General features: G+C 40.9%; 1 protein-coding gene across 2 annotated transcripts; it reads left to right on the top strand.

The window, feature by feature from the left end:
- The first annotated feature begins 88 nt into the window (after nt 1-88).
- Nucleotides 89-26782, top strand: LOC102305568 (DNA-binding protein SATB2). 2 transcript variants are annotated; one of them, XM_042214401.1, is made up of 13 exons: nt 89-308; nt 1706-1765; nt 8119-8364; nt 10641-10826; nt 15183-15309; nt 15929-16052; nt 17052-17154; nt 19738-19788; nt 20028-20548; nt 20642-20854; nt 21026-21178; nt 22866-23057; nt 24976-26782. In XM_042214401.1, exons 3-13 carry the CDS (start codon nt 8130-8132, stop codon nt 25612-25614), a joined length of 2544 nt encoding a protein of 847 aa, XP_042070335.1. In that variant the 5' UTR covers nt 89-308; nt 1706-1765; nt 8119-8129; the 3' UTR covers nt 25615-26782. The 2 variants fall into 2 exon arrangements, with proteins under 2 accessions (XP_042070335.1, XP_005948410.1); XM_005948348.3 differs by lacking the exon at nt 1706-1765 and having other exon boundaries at nt 90-308.
- The last annotated feature ends 724 nt before the right edge of the window (nt 26783-27506 follow it).

Below are 27506 nucleotides of genomic sequence, written 5' to 3'. Positions count from 1 at the left end.
TCATTCTGTCTCTGAGTTTCCCTCCCAGACCTTCCTCCCTCCCCTTTCTTTCCCTCCCTGCCTCCTGCACTCTCCCCTCTCTCTCACTCTCTTTGCATGTGTCATTTTACTGCTCTTTACTCAGCCCGCCAGCAGCAGTCTGTCCTCATCACTCCTTGTCTTTAGATCTCCTTGCTCGGTCCACTGTCGTGCCATTTGTCGCCAGGAAGGGAAAGCGGTGGAAAATTCCTATTCTCTCAGGCTGGATTCACTTGTTTTCACCAATGGATGGAGTTTATTCCCAAGCGCACACAGTGACTTCTTGAAAAGTGAGTTATTCATATTCGAGTAAGCAGACATAAAACTTTGGCAAGCTTAAATGGGTAGAAGTTGAAATGATGCTTTTAGATGTTACCAAAAGTTAAGCAGTTGTTACAAATTATTAATGACATATTAAACCCAAAGAGCTTACAGACTGAAGTTTTATGGCAGTTTTGACTCATGCTTGAGGACAATATAGCACCAAACTCACATATTTATATGTAAGTAAGCAGGTGCCAGGCTGACAGAAGTCATGGTAGTTTCTCTTTAAACTGTCAATTGTTATTACAATAAAGTAAACACTAACATCCCTCACAATCATGTTACAAGGAGATATTAATTGGTTTTAGCTTGGGGAATATTCTGAAGACTTAAAGTACAGTTTTAAGCCTAATGTAGTTATTTAACAGCTTTAGTTTTTGATCCTGTATTTTAGGCTCACATTGGAAAATTGTTGTTTCTCTTATCATGTATCAATACCACCCTTCTCTTTGGCACATTTGCTTTGCATAGTAAATACATGTCTATGATGCGTTTTACTATTTTTTAAACAGTTTATTTATAACACTCGTTTATTTTTATGGTGCCATAATAACTGCTAAACACTTGTGTGAAGGAAGTTCACCTCCAAACCCTCTATCTATCCCTCTGTAAGCTGGACACATCCTTCCTTTTTGAATAGTTTTGGGACCACTAACTTCTAATAATTCTTCCTTCAGTTTTCTGTGCTTTGAAGTTTGAAGCAGCTTTGCATTTTCTCACCACTATTAAATACAGATGATGGGTGACTGTCAGTGATTTCTAAGAAAAGCTGGAAAGAAATGAACATGGATTCATTTAAACAAAGTGGCCTATTCTTGGTATAAAATATTTCTTTTATGACCTCCATATTATTTTAAAATGGTAAAAACTAATAAACCACACCACAAACACTCCCTCACTGTCAATGCAAAGGGTTAGCTTAATTAAAGCCCCACTTAATTAACACGTGTATTAGCCGGAGGCCTTTGCCAACAGGCAAAAGATGCCCTCTCTTGAATTAAAAAAAAAAATCTTAAATGAACATGCTTTTTCTCTAAAAACCGAATATTCCTCTCTTCACTTTGGCAAGCCGTCAATTATTTTAATATCCTTTTGTTTAGCTGACCTCTTTCACGTAGGCGCCTTTGGTTAAACACAGCTGCAGCTAATAAAATTAATAACTCCAGCACCGTTTGATTCACTGTGCCGCTGAGCGTTAACAATAGCGCCGTTTCTGTCGGTGTTCACTGGCGTATATTGTCAGTAGTGGTTCATTTAGCACACCTGAATCAAACGGAGCCATTATTAGCCTAATTTTATTAGCTGCAGCTGTGTTTGCCCTCCTGCCACAGAGAAAAACCTGCTTTTTTCTTCTTCTTTTCAGAGCTGCTAATAGCTGCTGCTGTTCCTATGGGTGTAAGTTGTAACTTCAGACGACAGTAGAGTAAGTAATAATGTGGATATGTATGCCGAATTAATGATGAGTTAGCCAGTATTTAAAATGCTGCAAATTTATTAATAATTATTCATAAATAGCTGTTATTTATGAGATTTTGAGAGAAGAGAGGAGGGGTTCTGCTGAAACAAGCTACAGTAGCTGACAGGAGGCTTTTAGAGGCAAATATGTCATATTAAGTATGGCAACATAAGGCGTGTGGGGAACGAAATGTGTTATAAAGTATTTAATAATAATATGTATTCGCTAGTATACGTGTTAGATAGTGGACTTTAAGAAATAATTGGCTAAAATGCCCTCAGTGTGAAAATTTCACTGTACAGGAAGAAAGGCAAAGTAAAACTTTTGTTGTTGTTGTTGTTTTTGTTTTGTTTTTTTTAAATAGGGAGTTTGTGTTAACGGGAAAATGATTTTCCACTTAAAGGAGGTTTTTATTTAAGTGGGATACATACAAATACTGAGAGCTTCCAGACCAGCATTTCCCCTCTACAGAACAGAGTCACTGTGTGGTTTTCTAAAAAAGCTTCTCATCTCTTTTTTTTTTTCTCCAAGAACAACATCCCTTAGTATGATCTGTTCCTTATTCTCTAAGTGAGCAAGCAGCGATTGGAAACTATATGTTTGAGCCATGTTAGAGGCTCCTGGTGAGATGTAAACTTTCTTTTTAATGTGGTTTTGCTGCTAATAACTATTAACCATAGTTGCATAATCCTCATAGTTTAGTTTATCTCGGTGGGACAATCACAAGTTGTCGTCCTGTACGGCTCACATGCTATAGGTATTAAATGTGCTTGCAATGAATTACGTTGAATCTATAGCATTATTACACTACTCTGGTCAAGAGTTCATCTTCTGATTGAAGCGGTGTGTTTACATGATGAGATTATTGGATATGCAGATTTTAACTCTTGTCTGTCTACATATTTAGAATATAGATCCCGAAAGCATCTTGAGGTCGTTAAGACCCTCGCCACAAACATTTAGGTGTCACCAGACCCCAATCATTTCAGCTAAATACAACTCAGCTTGGTTTTAATCTCCTGGGCCATCAGGTTTCAATCCAGTACCCCTACTCTTAGAATTCACAGTTTAATTCATTAAAAAGCAGTTAAAGGCCCTTTAAGCTCTGCTTTTACGCACACTCCCTAAATTAGAGTCTGCTGGAGGTTTTCCGTGTGTTTCTACATGATTTGTCGGTCGAAGGCTACTGAGTGTGACTGTACATTTGGCCTCCATGTGCGCTAGTAAAGAGTGCGTGCTGAGAGTGTGTGGTCTCTGAGCTGTACTCCCACCGACTGTGTTGCTTGAAGTAGTTTTAATGTGTGTATGAGTGAGTAAAAGATACTTTACTCCAAAAAGCAGTGTACAAAAGCTAACTACATCTTACTCCCTCTGTTTTTGATATGAATTTAAAACATCAGAGTAGTAAAATGCTGTTTCAGTTACAGCTCTGAAATATGTGAGACTCTAGTCGGTGCCTGTCTTTAAAATATATTCACGTGGTTCAGCATAATCATACAGCGAGCTCAAGAATGTGTAGTCACAGTGGGGCTGGAATATGCCGTATTCTTTATGTACAGAAGTGATCGATTAAGTCAATAAAGGCCTCTCAGCCACACTGATGTGGTGTAAAATTTAAAATGGAGCTTTTCTTATAAACTTATAGGCCATAATCAAAGTTTACCTTCAAAATAAGAGTCTTTTTGGGCCTGCACCAGGAATCTTTAAACAACTGACAGCAATTCTTTACTGAATAAATTGCTGGGCCTCGCCACATGGCGTGCACCCACACACATCTGTATCCCGGCACATTGCATTTAAAATCAAACAGGTATTACAGCATGAGGCCAGAGTTGTTTTTACATATGCATTCGATGAAGAATTTAGGAACTGTCCCCCTCCTTTTTTGCCTCAACGTTCAATGGAGCCAATTTTTCCAAGGGTCTTATATCCAATATGGATACATGGTAGGTTAAGAGTTTGCTTTCTTTGGATGAACTGCTCGATTTTACACTCTGACACGTGTAAAATATAGAAGGAAAAAATTAGTCCAGTCATAACCCGAATGTATAAACTATGGTCTATGGGTCACAATGCGAGCTGAAGTAAAGGGTTCATCAAGAGAAAATAAATCTGCAGGGAAAATAAATGTTAGGCATCTTTTTATTCTATTTTCTGACACTTTATAATTGAATTCATTGCAGTAACTGTGTTTGATGACTAGGATGGCCGATGTTTATCACTATGAGCTTCTGGTTTCTCATACACAGCAGAATGTGTTCACACAATTCACAGTACTGTGAGCGCTGTGTGGCAGCACATGTAGCAGAGCAGGATGACGTAGGGTCAAATGGTGGCGTCGTATCAAGTTACTAGTTTGAAAAATGCTTTTTTGGTAAGTTAATAAACAGTGAGAGCATAGTTTTCAGCATATAGAGAATATTTCTTTACTCCCTGCCAGCGCTGATCAGATAGCAGTGTTTTAAAAGCATAGCGAACCAAAACATTATTCAAAAAAGTCTTAAAAATTGTGTTTAAATCTAAACTGATTCCTTTCACATCCTGTGTGCTTCGCCGTGATGCCTCCATGTCCACATTACATTTTTTTTCAAACCTCAAAGCCATTTACTTTTTTCTTCCCACATTTTATGTCTCCTCATTAATGACTTAAATGCTGCTCTGGTTAGTGGAGAAAATGTGAACGAGGGAAAGGGGCTGATTATAATCCATTACCCCAAATATTAAAAAAATGTCTTATTAAAAGCAGACCAAACTCAAATTGAGAGGGAGAGAGAGCACTTTGTTGTTTTAAGTTTACATGCAATAAAATCAGAATTCATTAAAAAAAAAAAAGGTCTAATGTCGAGTAACACTGGATGTACTGGAAAAATAAAGATTGTGAAGAATTGGATCGGAGAAGTTAAGGCGTGAGGGTTTTATTTTGTGTTTATTAGACTGACATTTGACTGTTCTCACTAAAGAGCACGGGTGCAAAGAGCACGGTCTGGGTTTTCTCCACAGGGTTCACGATGAGAACCTGAGTTCAACACTGAGTGTCTCAAGCATAGCTGAGCCTTTCCAGGACCAGGTGTGAGGAGGGTGCTTCTGCTTGGTCTGGCACTGGGGTCATTTGTGCAAGCTCCTACTAGATCCTGTAGTGTTGTATGTTTTAGTGAGTGTGTGAATAACTGTATGTAAAATGTATTCCAGTGTTGTCACATTGACGGCAGTGTTATACTGTCTGTGAGTGTGTGACAGCGTGACCTTCAGCTCAAATGTGCAGATACTACGCTACAATAACTACATTACAATATACCAGCTACACAGGCAGACTCCAAGCATGAACCAGGATAACTGATTGCGCTCAGTGTTTGCAGCTTCTGCTTGCAGACATGCGAGCACGTATAAACTTTTGATGGAGCTGAACCAGACAGCTGAGTGTTAACATGCTGTGAGAGGATGTATATTAAACAAAACCAGAGTATTTCTTTTTTATTTACATCGAATCAAATCAAAAGGCAGGAGAAAACCAAGCTTAAACTGTCCCGTGTGAGAGCTGAAAGTTTGGCCGTTTTTGATGTCGAAACACTCGAGGAACACTTGCATGTGTCATTTCACATGATGTGAACAGAGAGACATAGTTGTACTACTTGAAGCCTTAGAAGGCATCAGACAATAGAAATGAGATGCTGATGTTAATAGATCTAGGGCGCTTGCCCAAGTGAAGTTCAGCAAATGCAAAGACGAGGAATCCGTTTACAGGACCGTTGAAACATTCAGGACTTTGTCTTCTGTTTCCTGGTCCAGTGTGGAGGGGCCTCATTGTGCTCCATACGTTGTGATTCTTTTATTTATTTTTTCCTCGTTTGTGTTGGCCAAACTCTTTTAATGGCAGCTATTAATTTTGCATGTGAGTTTTATTATAATAATGTGTCACATTTGGCGCAGACTCGCGTGTCACTGCCGACTTTACGGCCATACCACTGAAAACCACACAGCGTGAGGAAAAATACAAAGCTGTGAGCACAATTGAGCAGCGCCGAGTCTATTTAACGGCGTAAGTTGGATTCAGGCTCTCAGCTTATTACTCATGAAGCTTCAGCAAATGTAAATATAAGAGGACTGTTGTTTCTGACAGCACAACAGTGCAGATAAACCTTTTTATAGTATACAGAAATATGTGTAAACAGGATGTTTCTCATTCTTCTTTGTTAACAATCAGTTGTTTGTTACCATGTGCCATAAATCTAGAGTGTACACACTTTTTTTTTTTTTTTTAATGAGCCTCAGCAATAATTGTTTGAATGCTTTGTGCAAGATTAGGAACCCATGAGGACGGATTTGCAGTTTAAGTGCTTTCAGTCACATCATCGTGTTGCTTTGGGCCTTCTTTGCTTTCTTTCTTTCTTATGATATGATCTCATGTGACCAGTTGCAGTGCCGTCTATTGAAGTGATTGCCAGGAAGTGTGTTAATTGTCGTTTAGTCTAAGTTGTACATGAGTATATTGATAGCCCATTGATGTCTTACGGTTGTTAAACTCATCTAACTTGCTTATCAAAAGTAGTAGAAACGGGTCACCTGGTTCAAACGTAACAGTTCACCCTCAAAGGTAAACATGCAAATTCTTTTAAATCTGTACAAAAATGTGTAAAGTGCGACAGCAGTTACTTCCTTTGTTGTGTTAACTTCACCTCATCTTGTCACTCAGAGTTATAAAACACTATATAGTATTGTAACCTCCCCTTAGGTCGCACAGTGTCACGTCTTGTGATTTCATGCTGTGTGCTGTGATGTACTCCGTCCTCTCCTGGTTTCCTCTATCGTGTCCTTCCCTGTCATGTTGTCTCACATGCTGTCCGTGTTATTTAATCGTGCGCATAACAGTTGATACTGGGTCTACCTCGAAGCAAAAGTGGGCATCTCATCTTGAATATTATTTGCTATAATTTTATCCTCTGGTAGCAGAGTGACAGGAACGTCATAGTCGCACCACAGGAACTCCAGGTAAATAAGCTAATCGGACTGTATATTGGAGAAAGCGGCTGCATATTTTAGCATATTAATGAAAGCAAAACAGACTTTTTATTTTAATATTTATTTAATATCTTGATGTTTTTTAGACGCAGACTGAAAAGACGGGAATAAAAGTCAAGCACGTTCGCATAGTATTGCAAAAGATGACCTCATTAGCATATAGTGATGTGTTCTGCAGCAGTGTGCAGTTTAAGCTCTTGTTGTTGCTTAGAAGAGGCTCGAGCGATTTGAAGTTAAGAAGAGAGTAAATGTAGGCATTTGAAAATTACTACTGCGTAGCATACTATTTTTATAAAGTACAGTTCTGCTTATTTGCATCCACAGTATACAGTGTGCACTATCACTGTATTCATATGTGCTTTAAGCACCTTCACGTCTTTCATTATAACCTGTTGTGTACTCCTGTGAGCCTAAACAGCGGATAATAAACGGGTCTGTGTTTAGTCTGTTGTGGTCGTCCCTGCCTCACTTCTGTGTAAATAAGAGAAAAAAATGTGTTAGCTGGATTGACTGGGCAGGGAAGGAACAAAGCCAGAGTGGTTGATGAAACGGTCTGTAATGGCTCTACACTGTCAACAATGGTAAAATAAGAAAGATGATATAGTTGATCTGCACGCTGTAGATCAACTATATCGTGTGTTATTTTTGTTTTTTACGATTGTTTTATTTTAGTGCTGTGGGTTTTTCTTTCCATCGTGAAGAAAACACTGGAAAAGATGACAGTGCAAGCTATTTCTGCATATGGTAGATCTCTGGACCACCTGAATGTGTAATGAAATGAAAGCTGGCCCACTTTCTTTGAAGGCTGCAAAGTTTGGCTAATTCTCAGGAGAAGCTGTCGAGGACAATTACTGTAACATCACTGTTACTGACTCGTTGTTTCAAGGATCTGTGATTTGCAGTTTTTTGATGAGGTTCTTCCTCCTCATGGTGTAGTTTATGCATTCACCTACTAAATGAAAGCTCCCTGGTTAGATCCTGGGAGGATGCACAAATACCTGTGGGATTGTGTCAGGAAGGATGTGTAGTAAAGTCAAACATGTGGCACTACCTGCTGTGGGGACTGTTGGTGAATAAGGGTTCAGCCAAAAGTAGCTTCTGTTGTATTTTTTTTTTAACCTAACTCCAGACTGGTGAGTTCATACAAAGACTTGTTGTATTTCATAATCCACCCATGTGTCTCTTATCTCTAGGTTGTTCATTTCGGCCTCACTGCTGTAGAGCTGTTACTGACTAATTCATGTTGTAGTTGTTAATCGCTGTAGATTCAATTATGCTAAAGCAAAGCTCTTGTGTTTTTCCAGCTTCACAGGCTATGCTGTGTGTTCCTCCTGGAGTTTGCAAGAGGATGGAGCAGCGTGGAAACGCAGGGGGGGGAGCGGAGAGCCCCAGCCGTCAGGACAGCGCCAGCCCAGAGGAGATGGGGGAGAAAGGGGAAAGTCCCACTTCCAGCGGTGGTCTTCAGTGCAAGCTGAGCCGTATGGAGGTCAATGGCAGCCCAACAAACCCACGAACCCGACAGAACTGCACACCGCTGAGACCACTTGGAGGTGCGTTGTTAACAGGATAGCTCGTTAAAGGTGTACATGTTTGTTTTAATAAAAGTCATTTTAGTGTTTAAAGCTGTCAACAGGCAGTGAAAGGAGTTAATAAACATTTAGTGGCTCCAACTCTGTATTGCATTCTCTAAGGAAGTTCTATCAGTCTCCCCAAATTCTCTCTATGCCATAAACACACAGTAAAATGCTACACTTGAGCCAACTTGGTCTAAACGGTCAGACAATGAAAGACACCCAGCAGTCCTGCCACAACTGCCTCATTTAAAATGACTTTTATCCTTAAATTAAATTCAGCAGTGTAAAGGGAAGATAAAGAATCTCTTAAGTGCTCACTTCCAGTTTTATTCATTTCATTATTATAAATGTATTTACATCAATTTTATTAACCTCAAATCAGAATATTTGGTATTGCTGCTTGGTTAGTGATCATACATGTTTAATTATTTTTATTTATTTTTTACTTCATGCAACTGGACAGGTGACAAATGAATGAGTCCATTTTTGAAGGTGAGCTCGGCATGAAATACCTTTGACAGGAGGTTGTTTAAAAATGTATGTCAGTCTAAATCTTTATGATATCTTGTCTACGGCGTGTTTTCCGCTCCACATCAGTGTACTGAGCATATGAACATCCAGCAGGCTTGATACTGTGTAAAAACTGCTTTGTTCTGAGGCTGTCCCAGCCTTAATCAAAGAGGATATATGTAGTAAAATTATCACTGCATACTACTTTCTAGCTCATTCGTATGCTGTAATGATTGGGTATAATGGCTAAAAGACACAGCCGTGGCTCTGCTGGCAAAGCAGGTTGTCTGCTAATCACATCACAATCGCGGGCATGGCTTTGAGAAAGAGACTGAACCCAAGTTTCTCCAGCTGGCAGGAAAAGAAACACATTGTAAAGAGCTTTATAGAGAGTTTGTGCAACGTCGGCTCAGGGATAGTGTTACAGAGCAGAAGGTACAGAAAACACTCAGTCATAGATGCCCATTATTCTCTCATGCAGTTGAAAACATCATCATGCATCATCACACAAACACTGTAGCGGAACATACACGCACACCCAAACACACACACACGCTGCTGTGTTACCTCCCTCCACCCTTCCACTCAGCGGTCTGGTTATTGGCTGATAGCGTGCCTGATGCTGCTGCGGTTTGGCTCCGGCTGATCTGTCACTGCTCCGCACACTGGGGGAGAAGGATTGATGACTTGTTAATTAGCAGCTCCTGTGGGACAGACGAGTGGACTGGATGGGTGTGAGTGGTTCTGTGCTTTGAGGATCTCTAAGCACTTATCCGATAACAAGTTCAGACTGATGCATAGGAATCGTTTTCACCGCTAGAGTCGTGGCATCGCTCCTGAGCGCTACATGCAGCAGTTTAATAGCGGTTCTGGAAACAAGTCTTAACCCTTGTGGCTTTTAATATGTGGTTCAAACACAAATACAGTTGTACAATCTTGCACTGACTTATACTGACACTGGCAGCTGCCCAGTGTAACACAATGAGACCACCGAGCTGCTATAGTGCAGAAGCGCTGACGCACTAAATACTGAGCAGACAAATTTGTTGAACTGTGGCTGTGAGCTTCAACTTCTGGAGGAATCCCTGGAGAAAGTAATTTATAACATCAAGTTTGTTTTACTCCCTGGGATGAATTTCCAGTCAGTAATGTAGCATTAAATCTTAAATATGTCCACATATCCTTAGCCCAACAGGGAGGACTTAACATGTTTGAAAATGTATTATTTTTGTTATCTACGTATTATACAAATAATTGTAGACCTTTTATAAGACGAGTAACAGTTGTTTTCTTGACTATAATGATACATCGTGTTACAGCAAAAAAGACATTTTCTCTGTCACCATTTAACAGAGTAAGAATATCTCCTAATTGATAAGAGGGAGGGTGCGAGAGGGGAGTGCTCAAGCATTTGAGCAATTGCTGAAAGGGTAAACTCTCCCACACCTTAACTGCTAGACCCACAGCAACAGAAAGGCCCGGGATGGGAAATCCTGAAAAGATTTATTTTCTACCTTTCACCTGTAAAGTGCTGAATCTTGTAATATTCTGTTTGTCGTGCATATCATGGAAATCTTCTCCCCTGCTCAGATAAAAACACATTAACAGGTGGGGTAGAGGGAAACACTGTGAAACGCTAGTGAGGCCTGACCTGCGATTTCTCGTTAAATGCGAGGACCTGGGAAGTGGGTGAGCTACACATTAGCGCTATAACTTTCTCCCTCTCTGTCTTGTTGCGCCAGGTTTGATGATCCCGGTCTACTGTGTGGTGGAGCATGCAGACATGGGAATGGCAGGGAACTGTGAGGGGCGTAGTGACCGCCACGCCGAGTTTGTGTTGGTTCGTAAAGATGTCCTGTTCACACAGCTGGTAGAGACGGCACTGGTTGCTCTTGGATACTCGCATAACTCAGCTGTGCAGGCACGAGGTAAGCAGTGAGTGTGGGTAGGTCTGAAAAGGTAAATTCATGTGGTTTTCAGATGATTCAGATGTTACTCACTATGAAGGACATTTAAACTTAACTCTGTCCTTGAAAATGAAACATAACTGATTTTTAAATTTGGCTCATTGCCCTGTCTATTTGGGCACATCTCCTGACACTGCTAGTATTTTTAGTCTTCTCTGGAAGTCCCATACTGACTGCTTCTTGGTCTGCAAGGAGTACGGGAGCTCCTCGAAACAGTGACTCGTCAACTAGATTTTCATTTGTTGGATTAAGGATGAAGTCACTGAGAGCCAAATCTGTAAAGCAGGACAGGTGGTGTGCACAGATAATGTTGGTGTAGCCAAAAATTATATGGTGGGTACTGCAAACAGTCTCGTGTGTCACAGTTCAGGTGGTTTGTACCAAATGTTCACCCTCGGATCCCTCAAGATGTTGGAGTAGAAAACTTGATTCACGATCTCAGGCAACGTCCACACGTACTGGTACTGGTTGGTATTTTTGAAAACGCAGATTTTTCTATGCGTTTGCACCTTTTGTCCACACGTAAACGGCGTTTTCGGTCACTGAAAACAGAGATTTCTAAAAACGCCTGCAAAAGGTGGATATTTTCGAAAACTCAGTTTTTGCATTTACGTGTGGACGAGAAAAACGGAGAAAACGCAGCGTCAAAGGTGTGCGCCTTTTTTGACGTCACACTGTGCGCCACGTTATTGTTTCGGTGAAATGAATTTCTACAATACTGTTACTGTTAATTCTACTCTCTGCAGTGTTTAAATGCTTACATATACACACAGTTACTGTCCCTCCACACATACGACTCGGTTCTGCTTCTATGCCCCAGCTTTGTTTACTTTTTCCCACCGAGGCTTCTAGACTTCTGATTGGCCAACATTTCTGCACGGTTAGGAATCTAGCGCCACCTGCTGCTTTGGCATGTTCATAGCAGCGTTTTCCTTCATTTCTGCCTTTATGTGTGGACGGGATTATTTTTTAAAACGGAAAATCTCCATTTTCAAAAATACCCGTGTACGTGTGGACGTAGCCTCAAAGTCAAGCTGACTGGGACATAATCTAAAAGTTGCAGTTGCACTAGAAGTGATCCAGAGGTGCAGACAGGTGTTCAAATTTAACCCTCTCAAGGCAGGCGTTGCAGATTTGCAACAGTTAAAAACTAACAACCTGATTACCCCACATACATATTTTATGAGTTTTTTTTACTCAGAAGTACCACTGCAGGACTTGGTTGTGCATTAGCAACAAAAAGTTTAATTTGAGCCTGAGAGGGTTAAGGTCATACCTGGGTTTATAAAATGCATTTCTAAATGTCTTTAGACATTTCTCCCTAAACTTGCTTTAACCTGCTTTCCCTAAACCTGTCAGTTTAGGGAGCTAAATTTAATCCATAGTTATTTTGTTCTGTCTGTCTCCTCTCACCCACAACCAATCACTGCACATGGCTGCTGCTCCCTCAGCCTGGTTCTGCTGGAGGCTTCTTCCTTCTCACTGTCTCCAAGTACTTGCTCATAGGTTGTTGGGGTTTGCTATTATTGTTTTCTATTATTGTAGGGTCATTACCTTACGATATCAGAATCAGAATCAGAATACTTTATTAATCCCTGGGGGAAATTATTTTTGTTACAGTGCTCCATTTTAAACCAACATTAAGACAAGACAGACAATACACTAACTAAGAATAGTACAATATATAAAACACCTTTAGGTGACAGTTTTTGCAATTTGCCACTATATATATTTAAGAAATCTCATAGATGACATGACAACGAATAGCAGGCAAACTGCAGCCCTGACTTACAATTTAAAATCAGTAAAGTTTATCCACATAAAACTGACGCCTCTAAATCTGAAAGACTTACTGCTCCTCTAAGAACATCCAAGACACGAGGGGATCTACTGTGAGCATCTTCAGGGCTTTAACTTCCCCTTAAATGCCACCCGGACAGCAGAGCAGTTAAAACAAAGCCAAACTGTAGTCATGCCAGATCTTTTAAATACAAATTAAAAAACATGATCGGATGTTGAATAACTTGAAGCCTCTTCAGATGTGAGAAACATGCGTTTGTAAACTTCTCTGTTATTACACGCTGATGGGAAGCCTCATGCCTTACTCATTATTACCGCCCTGTTAGTTATTTGAGTAATTAATCCAGCAGCAGCTGAATGAAATATTACTGAGTGGGGGTTTTCCACATCGGTACAGTGAGTACTGATGTCGCAAAACTCAGGGACAGTCACAGGAGCAGTATTTACCAAGAAAGTATTTTCAGTGATTCACTACACCCACCTGGCTGCGTGGCGGTTAAACTGAACAATAAATCTATGTCTGAAAACCCCAGACCAGCACCAAAATTCAGAGATCAAAACAGGAGAGCAAGCAGCATCCAGTTCAACTGCATTCACACACAGAGAGAGACGCACTCACTCTCACAGAGCTGGGCAGTTTGAAATTCCTGGTGTGTCCCATAAACACAGGGTACTCTAACCATGTGGCCGACGCCCTACGACCCCCCTCGCCTGTCCCAAATAGCTAGGTTTTGTTCTGAGAAATAAGCCTTTTCTTTTCAAATAAATAATTTTTGGCTGGAGTCATGCATTTTTCCCCCGAGTGTGGTCACGACCAAAATTATACAGAGTCTCTTCTGCGATTGAATTGCATCTTGCATAACTTTGACTGGATGAGTATTTTTAAACTCTTCACTGAATGGCACAGGGCTTTTTTTTTCTTTAATTAACTTGCACATTATGGCTAATTAAAAAGCAGCTATTTCTTATTTGGAATATATGGTTAAGGCTCGGGTTGTAACGTGGGCTTAGGTGCACTGCTGAGAAATAGTCCAACTAAATTTAACTTAAGGTCAAGTTTTTGGAAACATTCACTGATATTACAAACTGAAAAATGACTATTTTTAAGGTGTTTAAACCACTAGTGGATCCCTTTAAACAACCCAAACTTTATTTTAAGAAGGAAACTGCACTTAACATAGATTATGTCGGGACCCACTTATTTTTAAAATGCTTAAAATAAAATTTTACGGTACCTCTGAATCTCCCAAATTGCTCCTTGTGGAACACGTAGCTCCTTTAGGTGTCTATTTTTTTTCTCCATAAAACTTTTCCTTGCTTGATAATTAGATGAAAATGACTAAAACGGCCTTTTGTTTTATTCCATGTGTGCTGCTTTTTGGTCATCAGTCTGTTAGTCATCTTCAGTTAGTTACCATTTTTGTGTTATCTTGTTGTTGCATTGTCAAAAAATGTCTGTATTCGTAATCTTATCCCACCTACAAAGTTGTGATTTTGTTGGATACAGTACTGTGATGTGTGTCTGTGCGGAAAAAATGCAGGGAGAAATGCACTGGTGTGCATGCAGGTATGTTTAATAGTGTATGACGTGACGTCCATCAAGAATCCAGTACTCATCTTTTAGAGCTTGCAGAGTCATATGAAAAGATGACAGAAAATTGTGTTTAATATTTAAGCTAAATCTCTGATAAACATCCTTTTGCTCTAACAACAAAAAAAAGATTTGTTTTTGGGTCTGTGTGGAGGAAGTCGAGCCCTCTTCCAAAATATGTAGTGCAAAATCTTACTCTGCGCCTGACATGTAGACAGATACACTGATATGAGGTATTGTTTGGGCTCTAGGGAAGACTGCAGATTGGTACAAGGATAAAGCCCAAACATCTGCCTCTCAGCAGTAATTTAAGCTTTATTCACTTCAAGTGAGAGTTTTAAAAGGTTAAAGTAGCATCTCAGTGAGTAGTTGACCACATGTGAAGGTATCAATAGTTTTAAAGACGTGGCAGATCTAGGAAACGTAAAAACTGCCAGTTATCAGAAGATATTCTGTTAGACAAGAGAGCAATGACCTCACAGTGTTTATTTGGAGCATGAACATCAAAACAGCGCGCCCATTCTCAGCTCCAGACCTAATGTTGAGCTGATTTTACATTTCTCCTCTCATTAATCAACTGTGGAGGCCAAAGAGAACACACTTTGTTCTTTGCCCCTATCACCAGCATCCTCATGCAACACACACACACACACAACTGAGGCTGGCAGGCTAAGACTAGACAGGGTCTGTGTTTGATTTAGAAGATCCTAATGTGATTAGGTCTGTTTAGATTTGCACTTCCAGTCACGGCCGTATGAAGGCCAGGGGAATGTTCAAATCATGATGATGCTCAAAGATTCACCACGAGTTTAACCAACAGGTCAAAAAGCACAAACAGATTGAGCTGTTTTTAATATATTGACGGGAACAAAACAGTTTAACATGGTAACTTTTAAACAGTGATTGGTCTGTGTGTGTGTCATCAGGGATCATTAAAGTGGGCCGGTGGAAGCCGATGCCCATCCACTACCTAACAGATGCTCCGGAGGCCACGGTAGCGGACATGCTGCTGGATGTTTACCACATGGTCACACTGCGGATCCTACTGCACAGGTCAGCATTGTGTATTGCAGATTGTAAATAGGAATCCAGCTATTTTTTTTTTTTTGCATCCATGGTGAAGCATCCCCTCAAAATAAGTACCAGGCACACCAGCTGACTTGATTTTGTTCATCTAATTTCATTTTGCAGAGTTTTGGGGCACTTTGCAGTAACAGAACTGCAGTGTGTGTATCTGCTGCGTGTGCTTGGTGGACATATGGAGATGACCATATGTATACACTGTGCACACAGGCCAGCAGCTCTGGTTTCACTGGGAGCCCAAAAGTACAGTTTTACTTATCCACTCATTATAGTGGCGACTTTTAAGAGTTACAGAATAAATACACTTGAATAGAATCATATTCTAAGCATTAGAATGCACTATATACATTTTAATGCATTACGTTATTCATCATATATGTGCAGCAGGTATAATTTATACAAGAGATTACTTTGGAACGGGCAAAATGCAAGAGGAAAGCCTCTTACAACCAGTGACTGCAGAAAACAAGGGTCAAAACTAGTCTTGTCTTCTAAATGCTTGGATTACATCAGATTCCTGTTTGTTTCTTTCTGTAATCAGCATTGCTCTTGAAAGAGTGAACAGAAAAGTTTTGTCATTTCCATGTAGCTTTGCCCGGCTGGAGGAGCTGCCATCAGACCAGTGGACCCACGCCACCGTGAGAAACGCCCTCAAAGAGCTGCTTAGAGAGACCAACCAGAGCGCTCTGGCAAAGGAGTGTCCTCTCTCCCAGGTAACAGCTTCATAACGCTGTCCAGGCAGAGTTCAAGCTCAGCAGGAGTTTCACTGCGTCATGGGTCCAAATCAGACTCGAGTCGCTCTTTCTCTGAATAAGCTGAATGTTTTTATGATTTTTAGGTAATCCATTCAGTCACTGCATATTACTCACATTAGATGGTGTAAACAGAACATTCAAAATAATTAGTTTGCTAAGTCCCAGATAATAAATGCTTTATACTTCAGGTTTTAGCACCCATAAGCCACAAATGTGAGCTATAATCAGCACATGCAGGACATATTTAGATGTTCCTGCAGGTTGCTTGATATTCAGATTTTCTTTATGATGTGTTGTGATGAACTTGATATTCAGATTTTCTTTATGATGTGTTGTGATGAACTGAACACAAGGACAAAGTTTAAATTCCTTCTTTTGCCTTTTTTTTTTTCTTTTTTTTTTTTTGCCGTTTTTGTCACACGCTTATTGATAGCCAAGATGTATTTGTCTCTAAGCACATGGTTTCATCATCAGTTCACCACACGCTTAGTGCAATGTGTAATCTGAGTCTCTCACACACACACACACACACACACACACACACACACACACACATACAAATATTGGTACCATCCCATGGGAAAGGATGCAAACACGCACACCTCAATTATCCTGCTCACACACACCCTGCAGTCATTAGAGTCGAGAGTGTGTCATTTCGACTTGTGATTTATACATAAGACTTAGTCATGATGTAATTAGTGATTAGGGGAAGTGTGTGGGTGGTGTGCATTTGCAGCTTGACTCATGTGACTTTTAATCCTCAGCGTTTCCCATGTTGAGCTTTTGCTGGCGTTTTTGCATCTCTTGCTCGGTATAAGTGGCCAGTTGTTGGTCATTTGCGGAGACTTGAGATTTTTAATCAGTCTGAAAGACAAAGCTGTTGCTTAATGGTTCAAAAATTTTGGCTAACCCCATGAATGACTAATGTATTTTGTCAAATTGTCTCTGTGTCAGAGTATGATCTCAGCAATCGTCAACAGTTCCTACTATGCCAACGTCTCCACCTCCAAGTGCCAGGAGTTTGGGCGCTGGTACAAGAGATACAAACGCATCAAAGGTAACTCTGAAGCCTTACTCACATTATCAGGTAACTGAGTGTAATTAAGGCAGTCAGTTTCCTTTTTTTCTTTCTTTCATTGTTAAGCAAGCTATATCTGCAAACTAGCCTCAAGCTGGGCACAGATATTCCTGCCCTAAAGTGCTAAAGTGAAGGTGCTCAGTGGGAGACTCGTCAGTATTTTTCTGATTATGGAACAATGTTGCATATATTTGTTGGCTGTCAGAGACAACAGCATGCAAAGTCTAATGGGACCACAATGTAGTTAATTAGCTGCAGCTTGTGTGCCCTCACTTAGATTATGACAACTGAATGCTTTCTAAGGCCCTGGCTGAAATGCTACAGTTTGAAGCAGGAATGAATTTGTCCCTAATTATTCTTTTTAAAAATGAATGATGACATTATGGTTGTAAATTGGCTTTATGATTTACCAAATGATTCCCCTGGTTTTACTAACGCTGTTGTTTTAAAGTGGAGCAATGTTTAAGACAAGATAAAGGCTGGTGTGATTTTTAAAAAGGTCACCTTAGTGTTTTTCCTGCTCCGTGGTAAAGAAGCTCATTACGTGAGTCTTTGGTTATCGGATCAATATTATAACAGTTTGTCAGGGAACCACTTTGTACGATGTGAAAATCTCTGGGTGGTAATTTTCCACAGTGAACACTTTTGTCTCAAAGAAATGTAACTAATGATGTTGTTAACGGACTGAAACAGACATAGTTTCATGTCATTTAAACTTTAACGGTTAATTCTGTTTTCGTTCCTCGACTCTCAGAGTTGAAAATATCCTTAATTATCTTTAATAAAAATATAAATAAGGATAGTTTCAAAAAGTGGAAACTACACCTGTACCTTATAGGAACTATCTCTGCATTTATTGGTTGCGTTATTTGAAAATGTAGCCATCTTTAATATGAGCTTTGGTTATTGTAACAGTCTATATATTTAATAAAATACGATAGAATTTAATAGAAACCCAAATAACAGGAGAGTTTTGTTGACCATTAACATTAGAGCAGGTTTTAGGTGTGAGTATGAAGGTGTTTCCCCCAGAGGTTAAATCAGAATAGCTGATGTTTGTTTTCCCGGGTTGATTCCACGCATGCTTTTCCTGCCACAACAAGTAAAAATGACGAACACGATAATGAGGTCATCTTGCAATCTTTTTGTTTTTGTTTTTTTTTTCAAAGGAAAGCTGGTGACTAAAATGATATTTTTTACGCAGCAGTGAGCAGAAATGTGGCCACACATGGGTTTTTTGAGTGCCGGATCCTTGTGTGTATGTACAGTTCTGGTCCTCACTGCCAGGTGTTGCTGCAATGTAGTGATTATATTTTGAGTCTAGGTGTGTGGCTTTTGGTAACCTCCCGGTTAAGTGTCCCCCTCCTGCCTTGTTAAAAACTTTTACAGTTTTTTGAACAACTCTCCTGAACCTCAGCCACCAGCTGTTCGGCTGTTTATACTTTATTTGCTTTCTGCTGCTTTGAAAACTCATAAAGGTAAAAACTGTCAGACACTTTTTTTAAAAAAGAAGGAACTGACACTTATTGCTAGTCACATCTCAAGTTAATATGACTCACCTGCCTTAATGCCTTCGTTTTGTGATCCTTTCTAATGAAGCTTTTCCATTCTTCTGTCCACCCCCTGTATGTGTCTGAGCACGTGTGCCAGCCTCTGTGTGTCTAATCTGCTGCATGAGACGTCTGTCAGTGACAGCTCTCAGTAGGAAGGAACTGTCACACATGGTTCACATTAATGTCACCCTTAATACACATGACAAAACTAAATGCTCTTAACTCCTAATGGGAAACAGCAGTAACCTCCCCTCCCCCTCCCCCCAACTCACACACACACACCAACAAAACACAGGAATAATACTTATTACACACACACAAGGTAAAAATCTGATGCCCTGCCAAACCTTGCTGCAACTTTTTATTCCCTTAATAACCAAAAATGCGACACACAGCCAAACCGGAGTGGAAGCCTAACAAGAAGCAGACTTACGTGGAGAGGCTGTTAAAATCCAGGGGAAGAGAAAGAAAAGAGTTCAGAGGAAACATTCTTCACTTATTTGATAATCTTATCTGGTGAATATGGAGACAGTAAGTGAAAATAAGGCCATACTTCAGCCGAGGTTGTGATCAGATCGTCCCCCGAAGACTAGAATTATAGTTGAGATTTTCACACTTTGAAATGATACAGTGCAGTTTTGTGACTTGGAGCAAAGTTTTGTGGTATTCTTGACTCCGGGTCCTGGACCTCTGGGGGTGCCATGACCTAATTTGAGAACCGCTGCTGTAAGAACTCCTGGAAGGATCCCTGTAGGATCTCTCACAAGCTCCTCTACTGTCACTACTGAGGCTTGGATAAAACCTGAGCCATTTAACTTTTGCTCACACTGTCTGATGTCAGAGTGGGATGAGAAACATGAAGTAACCGTTAATGGACTGGATACAGTGTAGATCATTTTTATAAGTAAAGCATCATTGAACTACGTGGGTAATCATGTATGCAGAAACTAGGTTATTTCTGAAGAAACTGCTAACAGTCTTGGTCCTCTCGCTTTCATTGTCTTTGTAGGTGAATACATTGAAAAGATGTGGTCGTCACAGGAGAAGTCGGATATAAAAGGTACGCCCATCGTCTAATGTGTTTTTAGTGGAATGAAAATTAAATACTTCTGACACTTACATTGCATATGATGCTCGCTAATAAGAAGCGTCTCAGAGTTTTTGCATGTTTTCTGTGTGAGATTTGTCTGAAACTTCAAACTGAATACCAGCAGTCTAAGAAATATTAACCTTTAACCCCACACCAGGATGTTCAATCCAGATATATTAACACAATATTGTATATGTGTGTTGACGTAGTGGAGCGGGATTTGGACCTGAGCATCCTCAGCCATCGTCCTCCCTCTCTCTTGCCCTCTCCCACCCATTTGGGTGGGTCCGGAGTTCATTCCCTTAAGAGTGGCCTCGGGGACACTCAGACCTCAACCCAGCCTCACGGCCTGCCTCACCCTAGTGGACAGAATCACCCCAGTCCTCCACTTCGTCCACAGGCTCCACCTCTCCTGGGCCACAGCGGGCTCCTGCCTCCCCAACTCCCCCCTCAACTTGTACGTCAACAGCTCGCGATGGCCCACCTCATCAACCAGCAGCTGGCTGTTAGCCGCCTGCTTGCCCACCAGCACCCACAGGGAGTCAACCAGCAGTTCCTCAACCATCCTCCTATCTCACGGAGCTGCAAGATTTCCGGGGCTGTTTCTGAGCCCAGCCTCAACTCCGGGGCCGAAGTGTCCTCCGATATTTACCAGCAGGTCAGAAATGAGCTGAAGAGGGCCAGCGTTTCCCAGGCCGTGTTTGCCCGTGTGGCCTTTAACCGCACACAGGTAAACGTGGAGTTAAGGCAAATGTGGAGATGATAATAAAAGACTTCATTCCATAGAAGCTAAGAATGACTATTTAAATGTGTGCGTCTGCAGGGCTTGCTGTCAGAAATCCTCCGTAAGGAGGAGGATCCTCGCTCTGCCTCTCAGTCTCTGCTGGTCAACCTGAAAGCCATGCAAAACTTCCTTAACCTGCCTGAGAGCGAGCGAGACCGGATCTACCAGGAGGAGAGGGAGAGGAGTACCAACACTAACCACAACCACTCCACCAACCACATCTCCAGTGCCAACACACACAGACACGCACAGGTACATGCACACATTTAAATACGAGCTCTGCACATGAAATAAAGCGCTAGCAGATTTCTTTTCAACTAAAACTTGAAAAATCTTACACTCTTATAGTCTAGCTTATGTCACTCACTACAACATATCTTTATTTTTCATTGACATCAGATTGTGTTTCTTGGTCTTGTGTAGACAAAATGCAGCATGCCTGGCCCGGAGCTGCAGATAAAGCTGGACTCGCTGGTAAACATCACATCAGGGATCTATGAGGAGATCCAGCAGGAGATGAAGAGGGCGAAGGTCTCCCAGGCTCTGTTCGCTAAGGTGGCTGCTAATAAAAGTCAGGTCAGTCCTTGTTTTTGTTGTTTTGATTCTTTGATTTTCACAACCGAATTATACTCAAATCTGAACCTGTAATCACAGCCCGCTGCTGTGAACTTAGCCTGAACGGGTGTGGGCTGTAGGTGGGCTGCCTAAACTTGCATGTACATAGAGGGTTACACGTGCAAACCTGAGATAAAAATGTCTCAACATGAGTAAAAATTTCTGAGTTGATAATGTTTGAAGGAGCTGATGAGGGTGTAGTGTAGACGTGTGTGTGACTGTGTGTTTGTGCGAGGGCGTGTGCGGTATCTGATTACCCACTTGTGGCATACCATCATGACTCCATCCTCAGATAAACAATGCGGGCGATCGAGGGCGAGATCAAAGCATAGTCTGCTTCTGAAGGGGGAGACGGGGAAGGAGGGAGGGAGATGGAGGACGCTATGGTTTTAAAACCAGTTTAAATATCTTCTGACAACAGACTACATTTATTATGAATACAGAGTTGGTGTGTTTGGGTGTGTGAGACTCGCTGAGAGATGCTTAAAAGCTAAATCTGAAACGCTAAAGGATGAGAACACAGGACGAACAGAAGGATGCAAGATGGAGGAGAAGACAGACAAGATGATGGAGGGATGATCACATTATTACCATTAATTTCCAGGCTGAAGGCTGTGTATAAACAACAGCTGGTGGCAGATCCTGGGTCAGCCTAGCAGAGATAATGCAATCTTCACACACACACATGCGCGCACTCATTTGCAGGCCCCACTCATATCAGACTTTCCTTCTGGTTTTTCCTTCGACTCTTTGGGACAAACTTTGATTCACTCGTGTTCGCACATGTATAAATTAATATAAATAAATGTGTAAAATTGAAGAAAAAGTGACTCTGCTTTATTCACCAAGTATGTGCACATGCAGGGTCTCGGTGTATGTGACAGAACAAACAATAGGGGAAAAGCAGCTTGTATAGTACGTTTATATTTATATGTACAATGATGAAAAAGCGCAAACATGCTGGGATAAATTATGGGATAAAGAAGGGATGGATAGATGCTTACTGTATATACATAAGGACTTGGCAGTATATATTCAGTGTATATGTGTCTACAGTGGTTTATAGATATGTATACGTTAAGCTTTGGTTCAGGTATGGTGGATATAAGTACAGACACTGCGACTGAAATCATTTTGCTTCCTAAATGAGAACGAATGTTACAGTCACCTGGTGTGTAGCCCTAAAATGTCATATTAGTCACCTACATGCCATAACAGAGCATTTTCTTCACAGGGAAATCATTAAACCTACCTGCCTTCAGTTTTGGAAAGTTGTAAACTAGTTTTAACTAAGCTCCTCTAGATAAAGTTTGTTTGGGGTTTTATTTGCATTGTAATTCAAGTAGTTCACTTACTTTTTAGCATTTTTGTGTAGGTGGTTACATTTAAAAGATTCTTTATTTATTTCACCATTGATTTTGCAAATTGCTGAAGCGTGTTAGTAATTATTTTTCTTTCATTGTAATTGCTGTAAACACCACCACCAGTATTCCTTGGTAAACCCTCCAGATCTCAGTCTGGAAAATGCTCAGTACACGAGGCTAGAGTAGTTTTAATGCTTTCCTTTTGAGTTACACCTGCAAACAAGTGGGCGCTGCATTAATTTGTTTGATAGTAAAGACACAGCTAACCTCTCTTCTTCCTTCAGGGTTGGCTATGTGAGCTGCTAAGATGGAAAGAGAGCCCAAGCCCTGAGAACCGCACATTGTGGGAGAACCTGTGTACCATCAGGAGGTTCCTGGCGTTGTCACAAGTCGACCGAGATCAGGTGTATGAAGAAGAGTCGAGACAGCAGCACAGCGACAGGCTGCACACCGTCCTGCACATCTCAGAGCCGCAGGTAACAAACATGCAGTCAGTGGTCGGAGTTTGGCACCGCTAGGATGAATCGGAAAGTTTGTTTTGTGTTTCACTGAAGTGGTAAATGTGGTTAAAAATCCGAGGAGCAAAAGAAACGCGTGAAAATCTGATATTTAAAAATAGTCAGCCACTCGCAACCACAGCGCAGCCATGTGTAAGAAAAGACGCAAATCAAAGTGTTTTTACGAGTGAGAAAATGGGAAAAGCAGCATGAGCGTTTGCTGTGCTGTGTCAAAAAGTTTCCTCTGTCTCCTCCGTCTGTCTGATCCCACCACCTGCTCCTCTTAGCAGCCCTCCTCTTTGTCATGTTTGTGTCCCATAAGTCATTGAAAATAGAAGTGGTAAATGACCAGCCCACACATTTCCTGCTAAACACTCCTCCATCCCACCCTCTCCCAAAAACCAAAATGCTCTCCAGTCTAGCCCTAACCTCAATATTATTCAGAACATAGCCTGTAATTATTGAAGCAGAGAAAAAGGAATTGCCATTATCTTTATTTAGGTCCTTTAATTTTGATGGACCACAGATTTATGGTGTTGGATTCCTGTGTTTGGGTGTGCAGGCCTCCCCACCCTGTTAATAAGCTCTAGTAGCGTGCTTGTTTGTGTGATGAATTTGGGAGTTTAGCGTGCATGTTGGCGGGTGATGGAAGCCGGTTGATCGCACTTCCGCTTGTAGTACATTTTCTTTGAGTCTGCAGAGGGGCACGAGCTGAAATACGAGCCGAACAGTTCGCTTACTCCCGTGGCGATGAGGAGTGTGAGAACACAGAATGAGTAATCTTCAAATAGACTGCGACAGAGCAAACCATAGTGTGTAATAGATTTTGATTTTTCAAAGCTTGAGAGTTTAAGAGATTTAGTTATTTATGGACAAATACGTGCAACCTTTTTCAGCATGGATGGCAAAGCAAATATGCCCCCTACACAAATCATCAAAAGGCTGTATATTTGTAGCTTTACATATAAGAAACATGTCTAAAGGGAATGATGAAAGTGTTTTTAGTGCTGAAATATTTTTCTCCTGTCTTTCACATCTAACATCTTCAGTGACACAAAGCAAAACAAAAATATAATCAAATGTCCTTTTTAACTGCTTTCAGTCACATCCTACTGAGTTTCTAATGCAGGAAATGCACATGTGATGCAGCTGTCTTAAAAAAAACCTCATAAAAACAGCGATACTTTCACACACTGAAAGTTATTAAAATCTACAGCAAAACTGCTAGCAAAAACCCGACAAACGGGCCGTTTCTGTGAAGTCTGTGTCACTTGTTCAGTTCACTCATGTATGAAAACACACATACATATGTTAATTTATCTGTTCCTGTTTTTAGCTTGATTTCACTGTGTATAGCGAGAAGACAAAAACAAATGTATATTACTTTTTTTTTTTTTTACTCTTCTTTGCAAGCTACATATCAATTACTGGCAAAATCTAAATACATTTTCATTAAATGTATTTGCAGCATGTACGTGGTGTTGCCTTTTATTTTGAGAACAGTTACTCCACATAACATATCATTTGTTAGGATTTGAGTCTTATTTGTTCATATGTACAGGACACCGAGGAAGTTTTAAAAAGTGATAACATTTAACAGTAAATTAAAGCAATCATGACTCAAGGGCCACTTATTAACTTCATACAGTGTCAACTTTGTGTTAAGCTGCCTCAGACCGAGGTGAGCTGCCCTTGAATCAGCTTTTTAAATGTACATTTTTGGCATAGTTTTAAATGAACTGCTATGGAAAATCAAGAAAAGGCAAACATTTCTGTTAAATAAGGTGAGACGGATCCATTGTCTTGTTTTTTTTTCTATTTTATTCTTGCCTATTGCAGAATAGGCGACACAAATCTTCTAAATGCCGTGACTCAACCTTTTTTATTTTCTAAACAGACCCTCCACAGGCAGCCCCTGCCACCGCTAATGGCTCCATCCCCAATTCATGATGAACCCCAGCCCATCCCCCCGCCAGCGCTGCAAAGCTCAGAAGATGGGCCTCAGCGCGGGGTGAGCCCTGGCCTCGGAGGTGGAGGAACAAAGAAGGCCCGGTCACGGACAAGGATTTCTCTGGAGGCCCTGGGAATCCTTCAGAGCTTCATTGGCGATGTGGGACTGTACCCGGACCAGGAAGCGATCCACACCCTGTCAGCCCAGCTAGACCTGCCCAAACACACAATCATCAAGTTCTTCCAGAACCAGCGCTACAACGTTAAGCACCACAGCCAGGCCAGAGAGCCTACCGCTGGGGAGGATGACAGGGAGAGCTCCAGTCCCAGTGAGGGAGGCGTCTGCACAATCGAGGGCAGAGGAGGGGAAGAGGCTCTCTCCCCGTCTGAGGAGTCAAGTGAGGACGGGAGAGGATCAGTGGAGGTGTTCAGAACAGAAGGAGGAGATGTGGGAGGAGAAGGTGAGGTGGAAATGGAGGTTGAGAAGGAGGAAGGGGATGATGCAAAAGCTTCAGGGCCAGTAGCTTCCTCTCTGTCCCCTTACAGCAGCGCGGACAGCCCCCAGTCTGGAGAGCAACAGAGATAACAGCAGCGACCACACACAGACAGCCTGTGAATAAACACCATTTTGTCATCACCTTTAATAGAGCTGATGATCAGAGCTCTCTAATATCTGAAAAACTTGGGAAAAGTATTTATGGATGGTTTGACTGAAAAGTGAGTCCACCTACCTTCAGAGCCAGTGTTTTTGGTTTATAAAACAGTGTTTGGGACAACGCTCAGTGCCACTGAGAGAAAATGCATTTCAGTTATGCCATGGTTTTTGTTTTGATGTTGGGGAAAAGGCTCCATAGGACAACACGTCTTTGAAAATCAGATTTATTTAATTCTTTGAGTCGTTTTCCACTTTTTGACAGGATAAAAAAGAAAAACGCTCAAGCCTTCTACATCTTAGACTGCATTTAAAACACAGCCCTCTTACTAGCTCTCAAAGTACATTTCCAACAGTTTTAGCAAAGGATGTGCATCTTCTTTGTCTGCTGTCGATAAAATGCAATAAATTTTGTATTTGCTGTACTGTTTTGATAAAAGGTGCATATATGGTTTGTATAAAGTGATTGAGTGCATGTTGCCCCTCTTAAATCCAACCCCATAAATACATAACTGCAGGGATAGAGGCTTACAGCAGGTCAGAGGAGCAAACTCTTACATGCCTTCAGGTTCAGGTTTCATGCACTCACATTGGGACCAAGGATAAACGGCACTGAACTGCATTCGCCTTTTAGAAATACAAGCATGCAGGGAAAAAATACTATAACCTCTTATTTTCTGATTTTTTTTTTTTCCTTCTAGATATAATTTTTTTGTGTTGTCCTTAAAATTATTTTGGAGATCCCTGCATTGACTTGTCTGTATGTGAAACTCAAAAAAAGCCAGTTCACACTTTGCTCCTTTTACTATTTATTACCAGCTTTGTATTTACTTAAATCGAAGTATTATTGTTGTAATTACATTTTCTTTTCTTTGCAATGACTACAGATGTCTTTGTAAATGGGACTAAAACATGCCAAGAGGACCTTTGGACTGTTACACACTCAACATTCAACTTTTTCTTTGGCTGAAAAGGAAAATAACTGTTTTTCTTTTTTTCTTTCTTTTTTTTGGGACATTTATGTACGTTATGATGTAAATGTTGGTGATCCACCTGCAAAAGTGAATCTGCCATTAAACTGGGATGCAACCACTGTCACTTTACACTGTTTTGTGTCATTTTGTGCAACAAAGGTTGAGATTTTGTGAAAACAAATGAATCGTTTTATAGTTTATCTGCAGGACAGAGTTCCTGTTAGTTTCAGTTGTGATCTTGAACTGCTGATTCTGTTGTAGGCATGGCAGGAAAATCTGATAAGTTTAATGCATTTTCTGTGTGGGAAATCTTGCATCTTTTGAATTGTAAAAATTCAGTAGCACTGCGATGACATTTACAGTAGCAGCCTGCACAAACCATGGTGTGTGTGTGTGTGTCTGTGTTTATCAAACACACCCATCAACTTACGAAGGCGGCTGTTTCCAAGAGTCTTCCTGTTTGTTGTCGTCATGTCTGCTCTCCAGAGAAATCCATCAGTTGATCTCGATAATGACTGAAGGGTGCATGTAAAGTCATGTAAAAGCTCGTATCAAAATAGCTGTCATTCCATCTCTGATTCTAAGTAGTCAATTGCAACTCCAACCTCCGACATTATAAAAAGAGCAGCTGTCGAATGCAAAGGCCTCGCTGACCACAGACGTGACTGTAAAAACAGCAGCTGTAAACTGCAAAATATAAATTGTACAAAAGCAATTAAAGGGATTGAGGAGGGGGGACTTCTTTTTTTCTTTTTTTTTAAATTTAGGTCGTGCAGATTTAACTCGAGGACTGCAGAAACAAATATTAAAGGGAGAAACATTAGCTGACACAAGCACGTGTTAAATGACACC

This window comes from Haplochromis burtoni, unplaced genomic scaffold (assembly GCF_018398535.1).
Source record: "Haplochromis burtoni strain Fernald_Lab_line unplaced genomic scaffold, NCSU_Asbu1 Contig_560, whole genome shotgun sequence".
NCBI classification, from domain to species: Eukaryota; Metazoa; Chordata; class Actinopteri; order Cichliformes; family Cichlidae; genus Haplochromis; species Haplochromis burtoni.
The sequence above is the reverse complement of the archived record's forward strand: the minus strand, read 5'-3'. Positions and strand labels throughout refer to the sequence as shown.

Bases quoted from the DNA above. Each gene is read 5' to 3' on its own strand.
- LOC102305568 (XM_042214401.1), top strand. From the start codon at position 8,130: ATGCTGTGTGTTCCTCCTGGAGTTTGCAAGAGGATGGAGCAGCGTGGA. The intron at 20,549-20,641 runs GTAAACGTGGAG...GTGCGTCTGCAG, and splicing joins TGGCCTTTAACCGCACACAG to GGCTTGCTGTCAGAAATCCT. The intron at 21,179-22,865 runs GTCAGTCCTTGT...TTCTTCCTTCAG, and splicing joins TGGCTGCTAATAAAAGTCAG to GGTTGGCTATGTGAGCTGCT.